General features: G+C 52.0%; 1 protein-coding gene across 1 annotated transcript; it reads left to right on the top strand.

The window, feature by feature from the left end:
* The first annotated feature begins 5,508 nt into the window (after nucleotides 1-5,508).
* Jph4 (junctophilin 4) lies at nucleotides 5,509-15,029 on the top strand. Its single transcript, XM_041633863.1, has 6 exons — nucleotides 5,509-6,188; nucleotides 6,732-7,281; nucleotides 8,001-8,772; nucleotides 11,621-11,739; nucleotides 12,033-12,565; nucleotides 13,451-15,029. The coding sequence occupies exons 2-6, from the start codon at nucleotides 6,903-6,905 to the stop codon at nucleotides 13,532-13,534; spliced, it is 1,887 nt and encodes a 628-aa protein (XP_041489797.1). The 5' UTR covers nucleotides 5,509-6,188; nucleotides 6,732-6,902; the 3' UTR covers nucleotides 13,535-15,029.
* Nucleotides 15,030-15,252: the final 223 nt, after the last annotated feature.

Raw genomic sequence — 15,252 nt, 5'->3', positions numbered from 1 at the left:
TGGTGATTTGTACATGTCCCTCACGGTTCAGGAAGCTGAGGCCAGTCAAGGCCAATTGAGGTACAAAGGTAGAAAACCTGCCTCAAAAACAGCTAAACAATCAATGGACTAGGGTAACGTATGTCTGAAATCTGAAATCAGAGAAGAGAAAACAAAATTAAGCAAGAGTAATTGCTTGCCAAAGGAAATTGTTGATCCCATTGGTGGGGGGAATTCCTGGAAGTTCCTTCCCTCGTGTTCCCGGGTGTGTGTTTGAAGTTTGCCATGACAGTGCCAGTGAGAAGGCTCAGCAGGTAGAAGCCTTTGTCACGCACGCACGCAAGCACGCCTAAATGCTGGAGGTGGAGTTTGCGCCCAGAACCTACAGTGGAAAGAAAATCGACTCCACAGAGTTGTCTTCCAACCTTCAGAAGTGCCAGGAATGACGCACACGTTCACATATACACGATAACAAATAAATTTAATTTTTTTAATTTCCATGGTAAAATGTTTAAAGAAATTGTCACAAGTGGAAAGATTTCTATACAAACATTAACTTTGGGTTTTTTGTTGATTTTTTTTTGGGGGGGGGCGGGTTGTCATCTGTTTTTGAGACAGTCTCTCTATGCAGTCCTGGCTGTCCTGGAATTTACTAGTAGACCAGACGTATCTTGAACTCAGAGATGCGCCTCTGCCTCACGAATGCTGGGACTGAAGATGTGTGCCACCACACCCAGCTCATATTTGCATGTTTCTACTATTAAAAACTCATGTGGAACCAGATATGATATGCACACCTTTGATTGCAGCATTTGGGAGGCAGAGGCAAGGGGATCTTTGTGAGTTCAAGGACAGCCAGAGTTACATAGTGAGACCCTTTCTCGAAAAACCACAAAAGAAGAAAGAAACTGCAAATAGCATAAAAATGCTCTTCTACGATAGGCCAGCAAGCTTGAGCATACCCAGTCAAGCCTGACAGTCATTTAAGACTCAAGGATATTTTAATGACAGAAAAATATGTTTATAATGTAAAGACGAGTGAACAAATATGATACAAGCTTATAAATATAACACAACAACACACAAACAGGCTTGTGCGTTGGAGGGAGGAAGGGAGCTGAGCAGCCTCAGTTGGTCATTTTCTCTGCATCCCAGATAATCCTAGAGAGGGATTACCAGCCTCCTCGCGCTCTGCTGGCATGCCTTCCCCACAGTGGTGGACTTGCACCCTCAGACCGTGACGCAGGAAAAAACCCTTCTTCCATTACATACGTTGTCTTAGCAATGAGGAACACACATACTAACTCGGGAACCTGACATGTACTAGACTCCGAGGGCTGCTGCATATTAGCACGTTCAATAACACCTAGACCCAGATTCAGTCCCTATAAAAATGAAACGATTCAGCATGCCCTGGGAGGGCACTATACTAAATGGGTCTATCTCCACATAGTATCACACATACTGTTCATACACCATCATTTCAGCCCTCGCTAAACCGCAACATCCCCACTTTAGAGGCCAGCTGTAGCTCTTCTGAGCTGGTGTTTCTACATCAGGTAAAGTGCTCGGCTTTGTTTCTGAAGCCCAGCTCTGGCTCCCAGCCAAACTGCTCAGTTACCGTTGGTGTGAGGCTTGGATGAGCTAATGCGGATGGAGTGCCAAGCCTAGAACCTGGCTCCAGTTTACACCGGTTCCTTCTCCGTGACACTTTCACATTTGTAAACTATGACAAAGCACGCTAGTTCACTCTCTGGAGAAACACACACACAAAAAAAATAATAATAATAATAAGTGTCCCTGTTCTGAAAGAGCTGACTGCAGTGGCAGGCCAGAAGGCTAGCTCCCTCAGGGAAACAGGGGGGGCAGGACTGTGTGTCCCATACATTTCAGGGTATCCCTTCCCAGATTTTCCCAGGACTTCACCAAATACTGTACCTTAATTTGTACCTCAGAATTGGTTTACACCTACCCTGTCAACAAGGCCTTGTTCCCAACTACTTACCCCTGACGCCCTTTCTCCAGCAGGAAAGGGAACAGGTGGAATCTAGAGGAGTCAGCAGCTCAAGGACAGCCTGAGTGAGACCCAGTCAAAAAATAAATCTAAAACAAAACAAGATCTGAAGGACTGTGTCTTTGATCCCAGCAGCTGAGAGGCTATGCAGAGGATGCATCCCATATTTGAGGACAGTCTGAGCTTCAGAATGAGACCCTATTTCACCAAGTGGGGAGGAGGGAGAGGAGGGAAGAGGAGGGAGGAGGGGAGGAGGAGCAAGAAAACCTCATGGGTAAAATTGTACATTTGGCCACTAACACTGCAACAAATGATAGATAGATAGATAGATAGATAGATAGATAGATAGATAGATAGATAATAGAGATAGATAGATGATAGATAGATAGATAGATAGATAGATAGATAGATTGATGATAGATGGATAGATAAATTGATAGTAGATAGATAGATGACAGATGGATAGATAAATTGATAATAGATAGATAGTAGATAGACAGACAGATGATAGATAGATAGATAGATAGATAGATAGATAGATAGATAGATAGATAATAGAGATAGATAGATAGATAGATAGATAGATAGATAGATAGATAGATGACAGGTGATAGATAGATAGATAGATAGATAGATAGATAGATAGATGACAGATGGTAGATAGATAGATAGATAGATAGATAGATAGATAGGCAAGCAGGCAGACAGCTAGATAGATAGGGGCAGAGAGATAGCTCAGCAGTTAAGAGCATTGGCTGCTCTTCCAGAGGATCCAGGTTTGACTTTCAGCCCCCACATAGCAGCTCACAGCTGTCTGTAACTCCACTACCAGGGGATACAAACCAATGCCCTCTTCTGGCCTCCATGGGCACTTGGTGCACAGACATACATTCGCAGAAGACACCCATACACATAAAATAATCAAAGCTTAAAAAATAAAAATAAATAACAAAGTACAGCTCCCCTTTTCTCAGGGAGAGGGGGAAGCTTTGGACAAGACGCTGTGGAGAAAGAAGGACTGAAAATCTAGCGTAGGCAGTGCCGCTGTGTCCGCCTCGGAACCCCCTTGTGTCGGATCTGCCTTAAATTCCTCTTTCCTGGGAAGAAAACCTAAATTAAGTTCCATCTCTAAGTCCTCCTCCCACCCTATGAACTTGCCATGGCCCTCACTAAGCTGTTCTTGTCAGCTGTTTCCTCCACTAACTGAAGGAGTCTACAGTACAGACCACTGGCTCACTAGCTCCTGGACATGAGCCTCCTAGTACATGGTAAATATGTAGATACTTAATGAGAAATGAATGAATGAATGAATGAATGAATGAACTCCCCACTGACTATCATGTGCCAAGAGGACCTATAGCTGCCCTGGGTTTTCTCATTGTTGTTATTGTTTGGTTTGGGTGCTGGGAATAAACTCTGGGCCTTGTTCATGTGAGGCACAAGCTCTACTACTAAGCTAGCACCCCCACTACCTACTACTGCCCTGTTTTGTTCTCTTTAAAGATGTGGTCCCTACTGGGTGTGGTGTCACTGGGTGTAATCCCAGCACTCAGGAGGATGGAGCAGGAGAATAAGGAATGCTATGGACCTGGGCTGCATAATGAGACTCTGTCTCAAAAATAAAAAATAATCAAGAGTTTTCCCTTCCCTGGAGGCTTAAACTTTTAGAGAAACACAGTCAGGGAAATGGCTCAGCAGCTTGCCACACGACTGATTGATTGATTGATTGATTGATTGATTCTACAACCTGAGTTCAAGCCATGGAACCAAGGTAAAATCAGACGCAATGACCCTCATCTACAAGCCTAAAGTTCCTCAGAGGGAGGTAGAGGCGGGAAAATCCACTGAAGGCTCTGGCCAGCAAGCCTGGAGTACACTGCAGAGCAGAAACAAGAGCTGTCTCAACAAACAGAAGACAATGACTTCTGAAGAACTTGTTCTCTGATCTCTCTCTCTCTCTCTCTTTCACACACACACGCACACACACACACCACATAAAATACATAAGAAAAACACAAGGCATGTTGGGCGGTGGTGGCACATGCCTTTAATCCCAGCACTCAGGAGCCAGAGGCAGGTAGTTTTCTGTAAGTTTGAATCCAGACTGGTTTTCAGAGTGAGTTCCAAGGCAGCCAGGACTGTTTCACAAAAATAAATAAATAAATAAATAAATATCCTGTCTCGGAAAAACAAACAAACAAAAAATCACAATGCAAAAAGAGAAATCCCTACTTATTCCAATCTTTGCACTCTTTATTTTACCCAGTGTAACCCTTGACCTTAGGGGATATCCTCAAGCACAGATTCCTGGGAGAAACTGAAAGGCTCAAATAATCCCAAGCTAGCTAGAGTCCAGGGATAGAGCCCATGCTTTCTCCAAGACCCGGGATTCAAGTCCCAGCGCCAAGAAAAAGAAGCAGCTACAGTCTGGTGTTCTGATTCTAGCTCTGCCACCTCTGCTGGGTGGTCCCTGGTGAGTGACTTCTCCTGGGCTTTAGTCCTCTTTATATAAAGGTGTGGGGCTGAGAGTGGACAATAGGGACCAGACCCTATGGGAAAAGAAAAACAATTGCATACAATTGGTTGCTCACACTGTATGACTGGACAGTGCCTCCTTCCCTAAAATGCCTAAGGGCAGGCATAGAACTGGAGACAGACTGGGGAAGCTGAGGAGGGAGGGAAAGGAGCATGCGCCTGCAGACTGTCAGTACCAGTTTGGTCTAGTTATACTGTCACTCTGATGAGTGGACAGGGAAAGGGGGTGATAGGCTGAAGGGCCACAGCGAGAGCCTGCTCAAGCACCTATGTATCCTCACTTCTATGCTGCAAAATAGAAGACTCCAGAGCCCCAAGATGTTGATGGCCTCCTCAAACTTGACCCCCCCCCCACACACACACACACACACGCTAAAATATTGACACTTCCTTCAGAGGGACAACCACACAGAAACAGTTGGTGAAGACAGAGAATAGTGCGTATTCGCGTGGCCAGGCTTCCCCGTTTCAAGCTGCCTCAGAAACTGTGAGAGGGTGGGCACAACCTTGAAGAGGAATTTGAGATGAATGGACTGAGGTATCCATATCCAAGCTCAAATGCTTCCTGGCTTGGGGCCAAGCAGCTGGCCGGTTCATCCCTCTCTCCAGGGTCCCCACAAACACCACTTCCGGGCCTCCTGCCTCAGTCTGGGTTCTTCCTGCCTGGATGGATTTCTATTCCCATGCTGCCCTTTCTCTGCAGAGCTTTCTCCCTCCCATCCCAACCCTGATTCCGCTCGCTCTCGTCGGCTCCCTATCTGTTTCTGTTCCCCTCCATTCGTCCTCCCCTTCTTCTCTCCCTAGCCCTCTCTCATCAGCACTGGACTAGGTCATCCATGCCGGGTGTATTCCCCCATCTCCCCTCCCCGCCTTATCACCCCTGCACCTCATTCTTTACATCCCTCTCGCCCTCCCGGTCTCCCCAGCATCTCTCCTCCCCCACCTGGCTCTGGCCTCCCCCTGCCTCCCCATCTGAAGCGCCGACTCCTCCCCCAAGCTCCTCTCCCCTCCCCTCCGCCTCACTCCACTCCTTGCCTGCATGCCAGGGTTTCTTTCCACCGTGGGGGTCTCGGAGCCTCCCATTCTCCACTCCACCTGCCTTCTTCCTCACCTCAGGGGTAGTGAGCACCCATTTTTTTTTTGCCTGGGCATCCTCTCTCCACCCCCCATCATTGCCACTGACTCTTCTCCCCACCCTCTCCGCTCCGCTCCTCTCTGCCCCTTTAAATCTGCCTGGCCCAGCCTCCCCCTTGATGCTTTGGAGCAAACATTGATTTGTGCTGGGATGGAATTGGAATTTTGATTTTTTTTTTCCCTCTCCCAACCATAAGAAGAAAAAAATAAAAACACCCCCTCTTGCTAGCCCCCTCCTCTTTCCCATCTAGCTCCCAGCTCCTCTTTGCTGTCTCTGTTCAAGGCAGATTTTTTTCCCCCTACATTCATTCTCACCCCCACCCTGCCACTATCTCATCCCCAACACTAGCCTGCACCTTCAGCCGAAGAGAGAGGGGACTCTCCCAAAGCTCCCCCACCTTCCTTCTCTGGTGGTGGCAGTCTTTCCGGAAGGGAAGGGGGTTTGGCTTGTCCGGGTGAGGTGTGAGTGGAGGGACCCTGCCATGGAAACTGCGCCCGGGAGGCAGCCTGAGCCCCAGCCCACATGGTGAGTAACCTGTCCCCTCCCTTTCGCCAGTCTGCCCACCCCTACCCTCACCGTCCCCCCCCCCCCCCCCCACATCCCCATTCTACCATCGGCCCACCTGGGTCTGGGTTTCCAGCTACATTTTTACCTCCGCCTCCCCCGCACCCGGGTTTGCTAGCGAAGCCAAAGAATCAAGGCAGAGGGGTCCTTATAGCCAAGGAAAGCAGGTGTCGGAAGACCCTGCCCAGGCCCCTCCCAAGTCCCCCACCTCCAACTGCCATCCACACTCCACACTCTGGGGTTCTAGGTTGGAGAAGTAGGGCTCGGGATCGGGGCTGGGACCCCAAGTCCCGGGAGGCACCCTCTACAAGTTGGGAGGGATGGGAAAGCCCCCTTGCCTTCACGACTTGGGAGCTGCTGAAAGATGCTGCCCAGGGGGGATGGGAGGAGGGCTGGAGGGCGGTGCTGATGCCCTAGAGCCACCGGCAGGGGAGCGGCAGGCAAAGAAGGGGACCTCGCTCTCCACTTGCCTTGCTCTCTACTTGCACCCCTCTTTCTCCGCAGCCATTCAGGATGAGGGTCCGGCCCTGCCTGCCCGCGCTGGGGCCCCTCCGCCCAGCCCCGGTCTAACTGCCCCCGCCCCCAGGCCTCGCCCGGCCCCCAGGCCCCCAGCCGGCTCTCCAGCCCCAGGATGCGCTGAGTCGCCGGGGGGCTGAGGCCGCGCCAACTACATGCATGTCCCCCGGGGGCAAGTTCGACTTTGACGACGGGGGCTGCTACGTGGGGGGCTGGGAGGCGGGGCGGGCACATGGCTACGGCGTGTGCACCGGGCCCGGCGCCCAGGGAGAGTACAGCGGCTGCTGGGCGCACGGCTTCGAGTCGTTGGGTGTCTTCACGGGGCCCGGCGGACACAGCTACCAGGGCCACTGGCAGCAGGGCAAGCGCGAAGGGCTAGGCGTGGAGCGCAAGAGCCGCTGGACCTACCGCGGCGAGTGGCTGGGCGGGCTGAAGGGGCGCAGCGGCGTGTGGGAGAGCGTGTCCGGCCTGCGCTACGCCGGGCTCTGGAAGGACGGCTTCCAGGACGGCTACGGCACCGAGACCTACTCCGACGGAGGTGCGGGGCCCGGCCCACTACTGTCTGCCCGTCCGCGTGCGCCTCCCGCCGGCCTGCGGCGCGTGTGCCTTCCCCAGCCTTCCGCCCTCCACGCCCTGCTATTCCCTTCCTCCATCCTCCATCCCTAGCCATATGCGTGCGGTGCGCCAGCCTTCTGTTTCCAGTGTTCCCGTGTGTCCCTCACACCACACCATCCCCCCCAGCCCCCATCTTCCTGCCTCTCCCATCACCACCAAAGTCATACTTCCTCATTTGACAGTCTCCTGCATGCTTCTCCCTCACCCCTATCTTCCTGCCCCTTCCACTTAACCCTCTCTACCTGCCTGACCCCTCTCCATCTAACGTATTCTTCCAGTCAGTTTGTGCTCTGCCGTCCTGTTTGTCTGTCACGTGCCATTTTTTTACACACCACCACCTGTCAGCCTGTGCATCACAGCCTCTGGGCCACCTGTCCTTCATACACTCCATCCTGCTGGTTCCTCTGCCTTTCCCCAGTCCACTGACACTGCCAAAAATCCACGCATTTTATGCTACCTACATGTCTTCATCTGCTCTTCCACACTTACCAAACGAAGCCTGGCCTGTCCCTTCCCAGTCCTCCACGCTAACTACTTCCCTTTCACTTGTCGCTTGGGCTTCCAAGGGCTTTGGGACCACGGATTGCTCGGGCTGGGAGCCCAGTGAAGTGTTCTGACTCTTTAACTCCTATACATCCACAGGCACCTACCAAGGCCAGTGGCAGGCCGGGAAGCGCCACGGCTACGGGGTGCGCCAGAGTGTACCCTACCACCAGGCGGCGCTTCTGCGCTCACCCCGCCGCACCTCCCTGGACTCGGGCCACAGCGACCCCCCGACGCCACCTCCGCCCCTACCCCTACCAGGAGATGAAGGAGGCAGCCCAGCCTCTGGCTCTCGAGGTGGCTTCGTGCTGGCAGGGCCAGGGGATGCCGATGGGGCGTCCTCCCGTAAGCGCATTCCAGCAGCAGGTGGATTCTTCCGCCGGTCACTGCTGCTCAGCGGGCTCCGGGCTGGTGGGCGCCGCAGCTCCCTGGGCAGCAAGAGGGGGTCTCTACGCAGCGAGGTGAGCAGCGAAGTTGGCAGTACAGGACCCCCGGGCTCTGAGGCCAGCGGGCCCCCTATAACAGCGCCACCCGCCCTCATCGAGGGCTCAGCCACTGAGGTGTACGCTGGTGAGTGGCGTGCAGACCGGCGCAGTGGCTATGGAGTGAGCCAGAGATCCAACGGGCTGCGCTATGAAGGCGAGTGGCTGGGCAACCGAAGGCACGGATATGGACGCACCACCCGGCCCGATGGCTCCCGTGAGGAGGGCAAGTACAAGCGCAACCGGCTGGTGCACGGGGGACGTGTCCGCAGCCTCCTGCCTCTAGCCCTTAGACGGGGCAAAGTCAAGGAGAAGGTGGACAGGGCTGTCGAAGGTGCCCGTCGAGCTGTGAGTGCTGCCCGCCAGCGCCAGGAAATCGCTGCTGCCAGGTGGGCATCTGGTGCATAGATCAGAGAGGGGTTTTAAGAGGAGAGGACCCTCTTGGGTGCTATGCTTAAAAGAGAGCTAAAAGCCAAGGCCTACAGCCTGGTGGGGAAGCATGAGCAGGCCTATGGAGTTGGCATGTTTAGACCTGAGGCTATAGGTGGATGTGGGTGTAACTTTGGGTGGCTGAGTGTTGGAGGGAGGTAGTAAGACTGCACCCCAGTGTATTTTGTGGAGACATGTGCCTTTGTTGTAGCTGGGACAGTGGACACTGTACAGGTCTGGAAACCTCCCTGGTCTTCCTCTTGCTCAGCTCACCCAGCCTTCAGGCCTCAGGCTGGGAGCATCCATCCTGGACAGAACACCTTGGTCCCTTCCTCACTAGCTCCCAGGCTGACTTTATTTCAGCCTTGGCCCTGGCGGAGGTCTAGTTTTTACAGCTGAACTCTATTGTCTACCAGCTTGTCTTTCTCTGCCTCCTTCTGCTTCGGTTTGAAGGGAGGAGTCTTGCCTCTAAAGAAGACTTTTCTTTCAGTACATCAGAGTACATTTCCATGCAGCAGAGCTTTTTATCTAAAGCAGTAATGACCAAGAAGAATATAACATAAGCCACCTGTGTTGGTGCACGCCTTTAATCCTAGTGTTCAGGAAACAGAGGCAGGCGGATCTCTGAGTTTGAGGCTGGTCTTCAGAGATAGTTACAGAACAACCAGGCCTACACAAAGAAAAGAAATAGGAAAAAGAAAAAAGATTAAAAAAAGACAAGTTACAAGTTAAATAAATTTTAATAATATATTTGTATTTAAGCCATATTCCAAAAAATTTTATTTTTTAACCAATTATAATTTACATTCCTTCTGGATTCTTTAAAACGTTGCATGTATTTTTCGCTTACAGCACACCAGTTCTGTTTGAGACCAGTGACATTTTGAGTGCTAAATAGTTCTATGGATTCTGACCACTGAATTAGATAACACAGACCTAAGAATAACCAAAATTCATTTGGAATGAAACTCAGAGACCCTTGCTTTGTATGGCTCACACCCATTTGAGTTTGTATGCATTGTTTCCTTTAAAGGGAACGAGGATACTTCAGAGGGCCAATGATCAGGATATGCCCAAATATGTATCAATGAATTTTTGAATTATGTAATGGGCAGGTTGTTGTTGATGTGCACATGTGTGAATATGATTAAGTATGAACGTGTGTGAACATCCTGAGGAGATGACTAGGACAGAGAATATGCATCTATAGATGTGTCTGAGCGTATGGGTACTAGAACCTAGAGCCGTAAGCCAGGACAAAGGGAGATCGGAGCATCAGGAAGCATTTTGGGCTCGGCAGGGTGGAGGCATGTGCAGGGGGAAAAAACTGATCTCACTAACTAGAAGATCAGGCAGTGGGAAGAAGCTGGCTGGTCTCCCCAGCAACAGGCCTGGAAACCCTGATTGGCTGCTGGCTGCCATGGTAACAGTAGAGCCTCAGCAGCAGGTACATCTGCCAGGTAGCTTGAGTCTGGCCTGATGCCTGAGCATAGATGAAGTCTATTGCCGAGACTTGATAATCCACATCTTCCATGTCAAAAGCCACAGATTTGTGGCCATCAACGTAACTCAGTCCAACCCAAGAGTGAACCTCAGAGCCGCTCAGAACCCAGCTCAGTTCCAGGACAGGGTTAGTCATAAACATTCTCAAAACCCTGAATACAACAGGGTTATCATGTCCCTCCCAGTAGGCTCTGAAGTCCTAAGCCCAGCAGCTTTGAAGGAGGGAAGCTGACTATATGCCCATTGTACACAGTAGGAAGTTCACCTAGACGTATAGTGAACGCCACCAACCACCAGACACAAACTGCCTTCCTTGGATGGTTTTTAAGAAGGCCCATGACAAAAAAGAGTCAGACCCATAGCAAGTTTATCTGGTCATTTCTGCTCCTTTGTGCCTCGCTTCAGTCCAGATTACAGCGACTGGAGGACTCTAAACCACCCAACAGCAGAGGGTGGAATGGAGGGAGACTTGAGGAAGCATCTGAAAACAGAGAACTGAGAAGCAGTGATGGAGCAAGGGCTGACAATAAAGCGAACTGAACACGAGGAGGAGCAGGCTAGGACAGCAAGTGGGGCACAGAAGGCGGACTGGATTTACATGGGCAGAACTGCAAAAGTGAGATAGCGGGTACACTGGCAGGGAAAGGCGATCCAGCTGTGAGAGAGAGTTCTAGATCTCAGAGATGCACTGGGGTGGGCAGAGGCAGCACCAGGAACAGAGAAGGCTGTGACAACAGATTAGGCCAAACGAAAGCTAGATGAAAACTTTCCCAGCAGGGATATCAAGACCGGATGAAGTAGGCAAAAGGGTGGTTGAACTAGGTGGGGGGCATCATCACGATCAGAGCAGGATAAGGGTACCGGACAGTGCCTTACATCCACAGAAAAGTGACCCTAGAGGGCAGGAGGGGTTGGTAGGATCCGAAGGCAACAGGGCTGCAGAGCAGTTGCCAAGAAAGCACAGGCTCATTAAGTAGGAGCAGTCCAGCAGTGGATAACAGCTGAGAGGAGGGGAGCTGGCCCTGCAGCTGGAAGAGTGGAGTGTTACTACAGGATCTAAGGGTGGAAGGGCGTGTGAGGAGAGGGTGTGATGACAGGTATACAGCCCAGGACTAAGCCTAGAAACCAGTCAGGGAGCTGTCCAGGCCCGCAGCTGGCTTTGTGTAGAGACATGAGGACTCCAGAGAAAGCTCAAATCAGGCAGACATGATATGGTCGGGAGAGGGGAAGGGGCTGGAGCATCAGAGCGTGGACAAAGTGATGTGGCGGGAAGTCAGACAAGTCCCTGTCCCTGGGACCCAACAGGGCAGCAGACGCCCTCCTAAAAGCAGTGGCAGCCAGCAGCGTCGCGGAGAAGGCTGTGGAGGCAGCGCGAATGGCCAAACTGATAGCGCAGGACCTACAACCCATGTTAGAGGCCCCAGGTGAGGTGCGGGTATCCTGCGGGAGGGGAGAGTTCCTTGGGAGCTGGAGAGGCACTTGCGGGTGGAGGACACGGAGATCTGGGGGTGGAAAAGACAAAGGGATGGAGGGTGTCTTGGAGGTGGACCTGAGCATGTATGAGGCAAGGTAATGGAAGGTTTGGGGTCTGGTGATGAGAAACTCTGAGCCTGGAGGTAACCAGAACCCTGGAAGGTGCTAATCAAGGAATCAAGCTGCAAGTGTCTCTGGCTCCTGGCCAGTTAAACCCCACTGATTCCTAGCTGTTCCTGCCCAGGCCGCAGACCCAGACATGATTCAGGCGGTTCTGACACAGAGCCTTTGGATGAGGACAGCCCTGGGGTATACGAGAATGGACTGACCCCCTCAGAGGGCTCTCCGGAACTGCCCAGCAGCCCCGCCCACTCCCACCAACCTTGGCGAGCCCCTGCCTGCCGGAGCCCGCTGCCTCCTAGAGGGGACTGGGGTCCCTTCTCCAGTCCTAAAGCTTGGCCCGAGGAGTGGGGAGGTCCTGGGGAGCAGGCAGAAGAACTAGCCGGCTATGAGGCTGAGGATGAGGCCGGGATGCAGGGTCCAGGACCCAGAGATGGTTCCCCACTTCTCGGAGGCTGCAGTGACAGTTCAGGAAGCCTTCGAGAGGAGGAGGGGGAAGATGAAGAGTCCTTGCCCCAACTGAGGGCCCCAGGAGGCTCAGAGTCTGAGCCTGCCACCACACCAGTTTTGAGGGGCCTGTCTTCAAGGGGTCCTGATGCTGGGTGCCTGATGGAAGAGCTTGAGGAGCCTGCTGCCACCGAGAGGCCTGCCCAGCCGGTGAGCCCCCCTTTATGTCCTCTTAGTTGCAAAGCCCTGCCTCTCACCCCTTCCAGACTTCTGTATAATCCCCCTGAGGGACTTCAATTTCCCATCGCTTCCTCTCTACCTGGCCAGTCTTGGACCATATCCCACTTCAAAAAAAAAAAAAAGAGGGGGTAACTTTCCAGCTCAGAGGAACCTTGGAGACCTTCAAGTCCAGCCTTCTCGGGGGGGGGGGCAGTTAGTAAACAGACCCCAGGCACTTAACTAACCTACCCTTAGCTAAAACTAAGAATTAGTGGAAGAATCAGACCACTTTTTCCTGCTCTCCTTCCATATGATTTCCAGCCTCGGTTTCCTGCTCCACCCCCACCCCCACCTCCATACTTTCTCTCTTTGGTGCCCAGAAATAGGAAAAAATTGTTCCTCCCAACCCTCACTCACCCTCCCTCTCCTAGGAAGAAGGGAATGGGGGGAGAGGCATAAAATCGGGAGAGGCGGAGAGTTTCTCCAGAACCCTCTGCTCTGATTGGATTCCAGGCCTTCTCCCATCTCCTAGCAACCACATCCTCCCTCTGCCTTACTGCAGTACTGGCTGCTGCTGCCAATGTCTGCTACTAAGGCCAGGCACCTTCTGCTTTGCCCACATGATGTGCTGAGGATGGGGGAGAGTGGTGGTGGGTGGGAGGAGGCAGTGCTGTCTGTCTTCAGAGTGTGAGGCCAGGGCCCTGTGTAGGAAGAAGGGAGGTGCTTCAGGATCTGAAATGAGGGTGGACTCTTCCACTCCTACCTGTGCAGGGAGGATTCTGGGACCCTTCAGTTTTGTTACTAAAGCCGGGACAGGGGGTGGGACCTAGCACTTGGCTTCAAGGACTGAACCCACTTCACCCTCTGTCTCTTTAGGGAGCTGCCAACCCCCTGGTGGTGGGAGCCGTGGCCTTGCTGGACCTCAGCCTGGCGTTCCTGTTCTCCCAGCTGCTCACCTGAGGCAACATCCTGGCCTCCTGGCTTTGGCTGCCTGCCTCACCACCCACTTTGACCTGCCTTTTTCTCTTTCCCCTCCTACTTTGTGTTCTCTCTCTCTCTTTCCTTTTTTTCTGTGCCCCTTTCTTTTTGTCTCTTGCTTCTCCGTTCCCTCTCTTCTTTGAGATGGTCTCACTTATTCTGGACCTGTCTCTGATCTTCCTCGTTTTCTCTCCCACCCAACCCCTTCTCTCTCTAGATTGTTTACATATGAAGGGCTGTTCTCCCTCAGAGCTACAGAGTTGGCTCTCTTCTCTGAGATACACAAATCTAAGTCAGACCATTGCCCCCATATCCTCCCCAACCTTTTCTTTAAGTCAAAACTTCACCAAGGGTGGGGGTTTGGTATCCTGAGGAGTCTCCTAGAATCTGAGTGGAGGGGAGAAAGAAAATAAGAGGTTACTGAACGCCAGACAAGGCACTGGCTGAGTCACTTGGGGCCTACTGGCCCAAATGGAAAACTGCAAGAAGAGAAGCCTCCACTCAGACCTTCCAGAACCCAGCTAAGTTCTTGCCTAACTTGATCCTTGCCCCAGGGAGAAAAGGGAGTGAGCTACAAGAAACTCCCACAATGCTCCCTCTCCGTTCCTCCTCAGCCAGTCCCTCTTCCAACCCCCAAGGATGGCATGTCATGCCAAGAGCAATGTGAAAAGCAACAACAAAAAAACTATTTGGTGCAGCCAGCCCACTCCTCTCAGACTCTGCCACTCACCTCTCTACCCTTTTCTGCCCCCTAAGATTTATTTGGTTGGTCTGGACTCACTTGTGGCCTTTGATTAAACTCCCAAGGGGCCTGAAGAAGGCACTTCTGCAGAGGGTTAGAGGCACTAGAGCAAGCGAGGACTCCGCTCCTCAGTACTGGCAGTCGTGGGGAGCACTTCTGGAGGCTGGACACAAGATAAGAGCAAAAGGGCAGCAGAAGCTGCAACAAGTCTAGCTGTTCCCACCCCATCACCTCAGAGTCCTGTGAGGTGGGAAAACAAAAGACAGTCAAAGGAAGCTGATGTCTCCCACACTCCCCAGGCAGGGCAGAGGTGGACGGCAACCCCAGGTGAGAAGTGGGTGAAGAGCCCTGTTTGAGAAATGGCTGATCCCTCTGGGGACAGAAAGCTCTACACGAGGGAACGGTAGAGCCCAGGGGAACTTTCCTTCCCTGCATGAGGCAGAGGCAAGCTGCCTGCCAACCCCTTCCTCAAGGAATGGCCTTGCCCAGGAATGCCCACCACACACTCTCTTCTTATTTTTCTAGCCAACCTCTGTTTACTCCTTGGCCTGCCTTCCTCCTTCCTCCCTTCTCAACCTTTACTTCTGGTTTCTCTTTCATGGAATTTGGGATTGACGTTATACAACCGTGCCGCCAACACCAAGTCTTGCAGGAAAAAAAAATACAAAGAAATTTAACAAAAAAAAAAAGTATATTAATAAAAAAGTTCCAAAAAGGGGGGACTGTCATCTCTGTGGGGTGCAATGATTTCAAATTCAAGCTCTCTTGAGTGTCACCTAGTAGGGTGGGTGAAAAAGGAGGCCTCCTGAGGAGCCACGGTGCTGTAATCATTCTAGGCTCCTTTCCCAAAGTGCAAAAGACTGAGGCCAGAGGTCAGAAATCTCAAGAAAGCACGGTTGGGCGGCCCTAGAGGGGCGGGGTCCCGTGGTAGAGGCGGGGAAGAAGGAAGGACCCAAGC

This window comes from Microtus oregoni, unplaced genomic scaffold (genome assembly GCF_018167655.1).
Source record: "Microtus oregoni isolate MIOR12 unplaced genomic scaffold, Mior012 000045F_ref0000178, whole genome shotgun sequence".
Lineage (NCBI taxonomy): Eukaryota > Metazoa > Chordata > Mammalia > Rodentia > Cricetidae > Microtus > Microtus oregoni.
The sequence above is the reverse complement of the archived record's forward strand: the minus strand, read 5'-3'. Positions and strand labels throughout refer to the sequence as shown.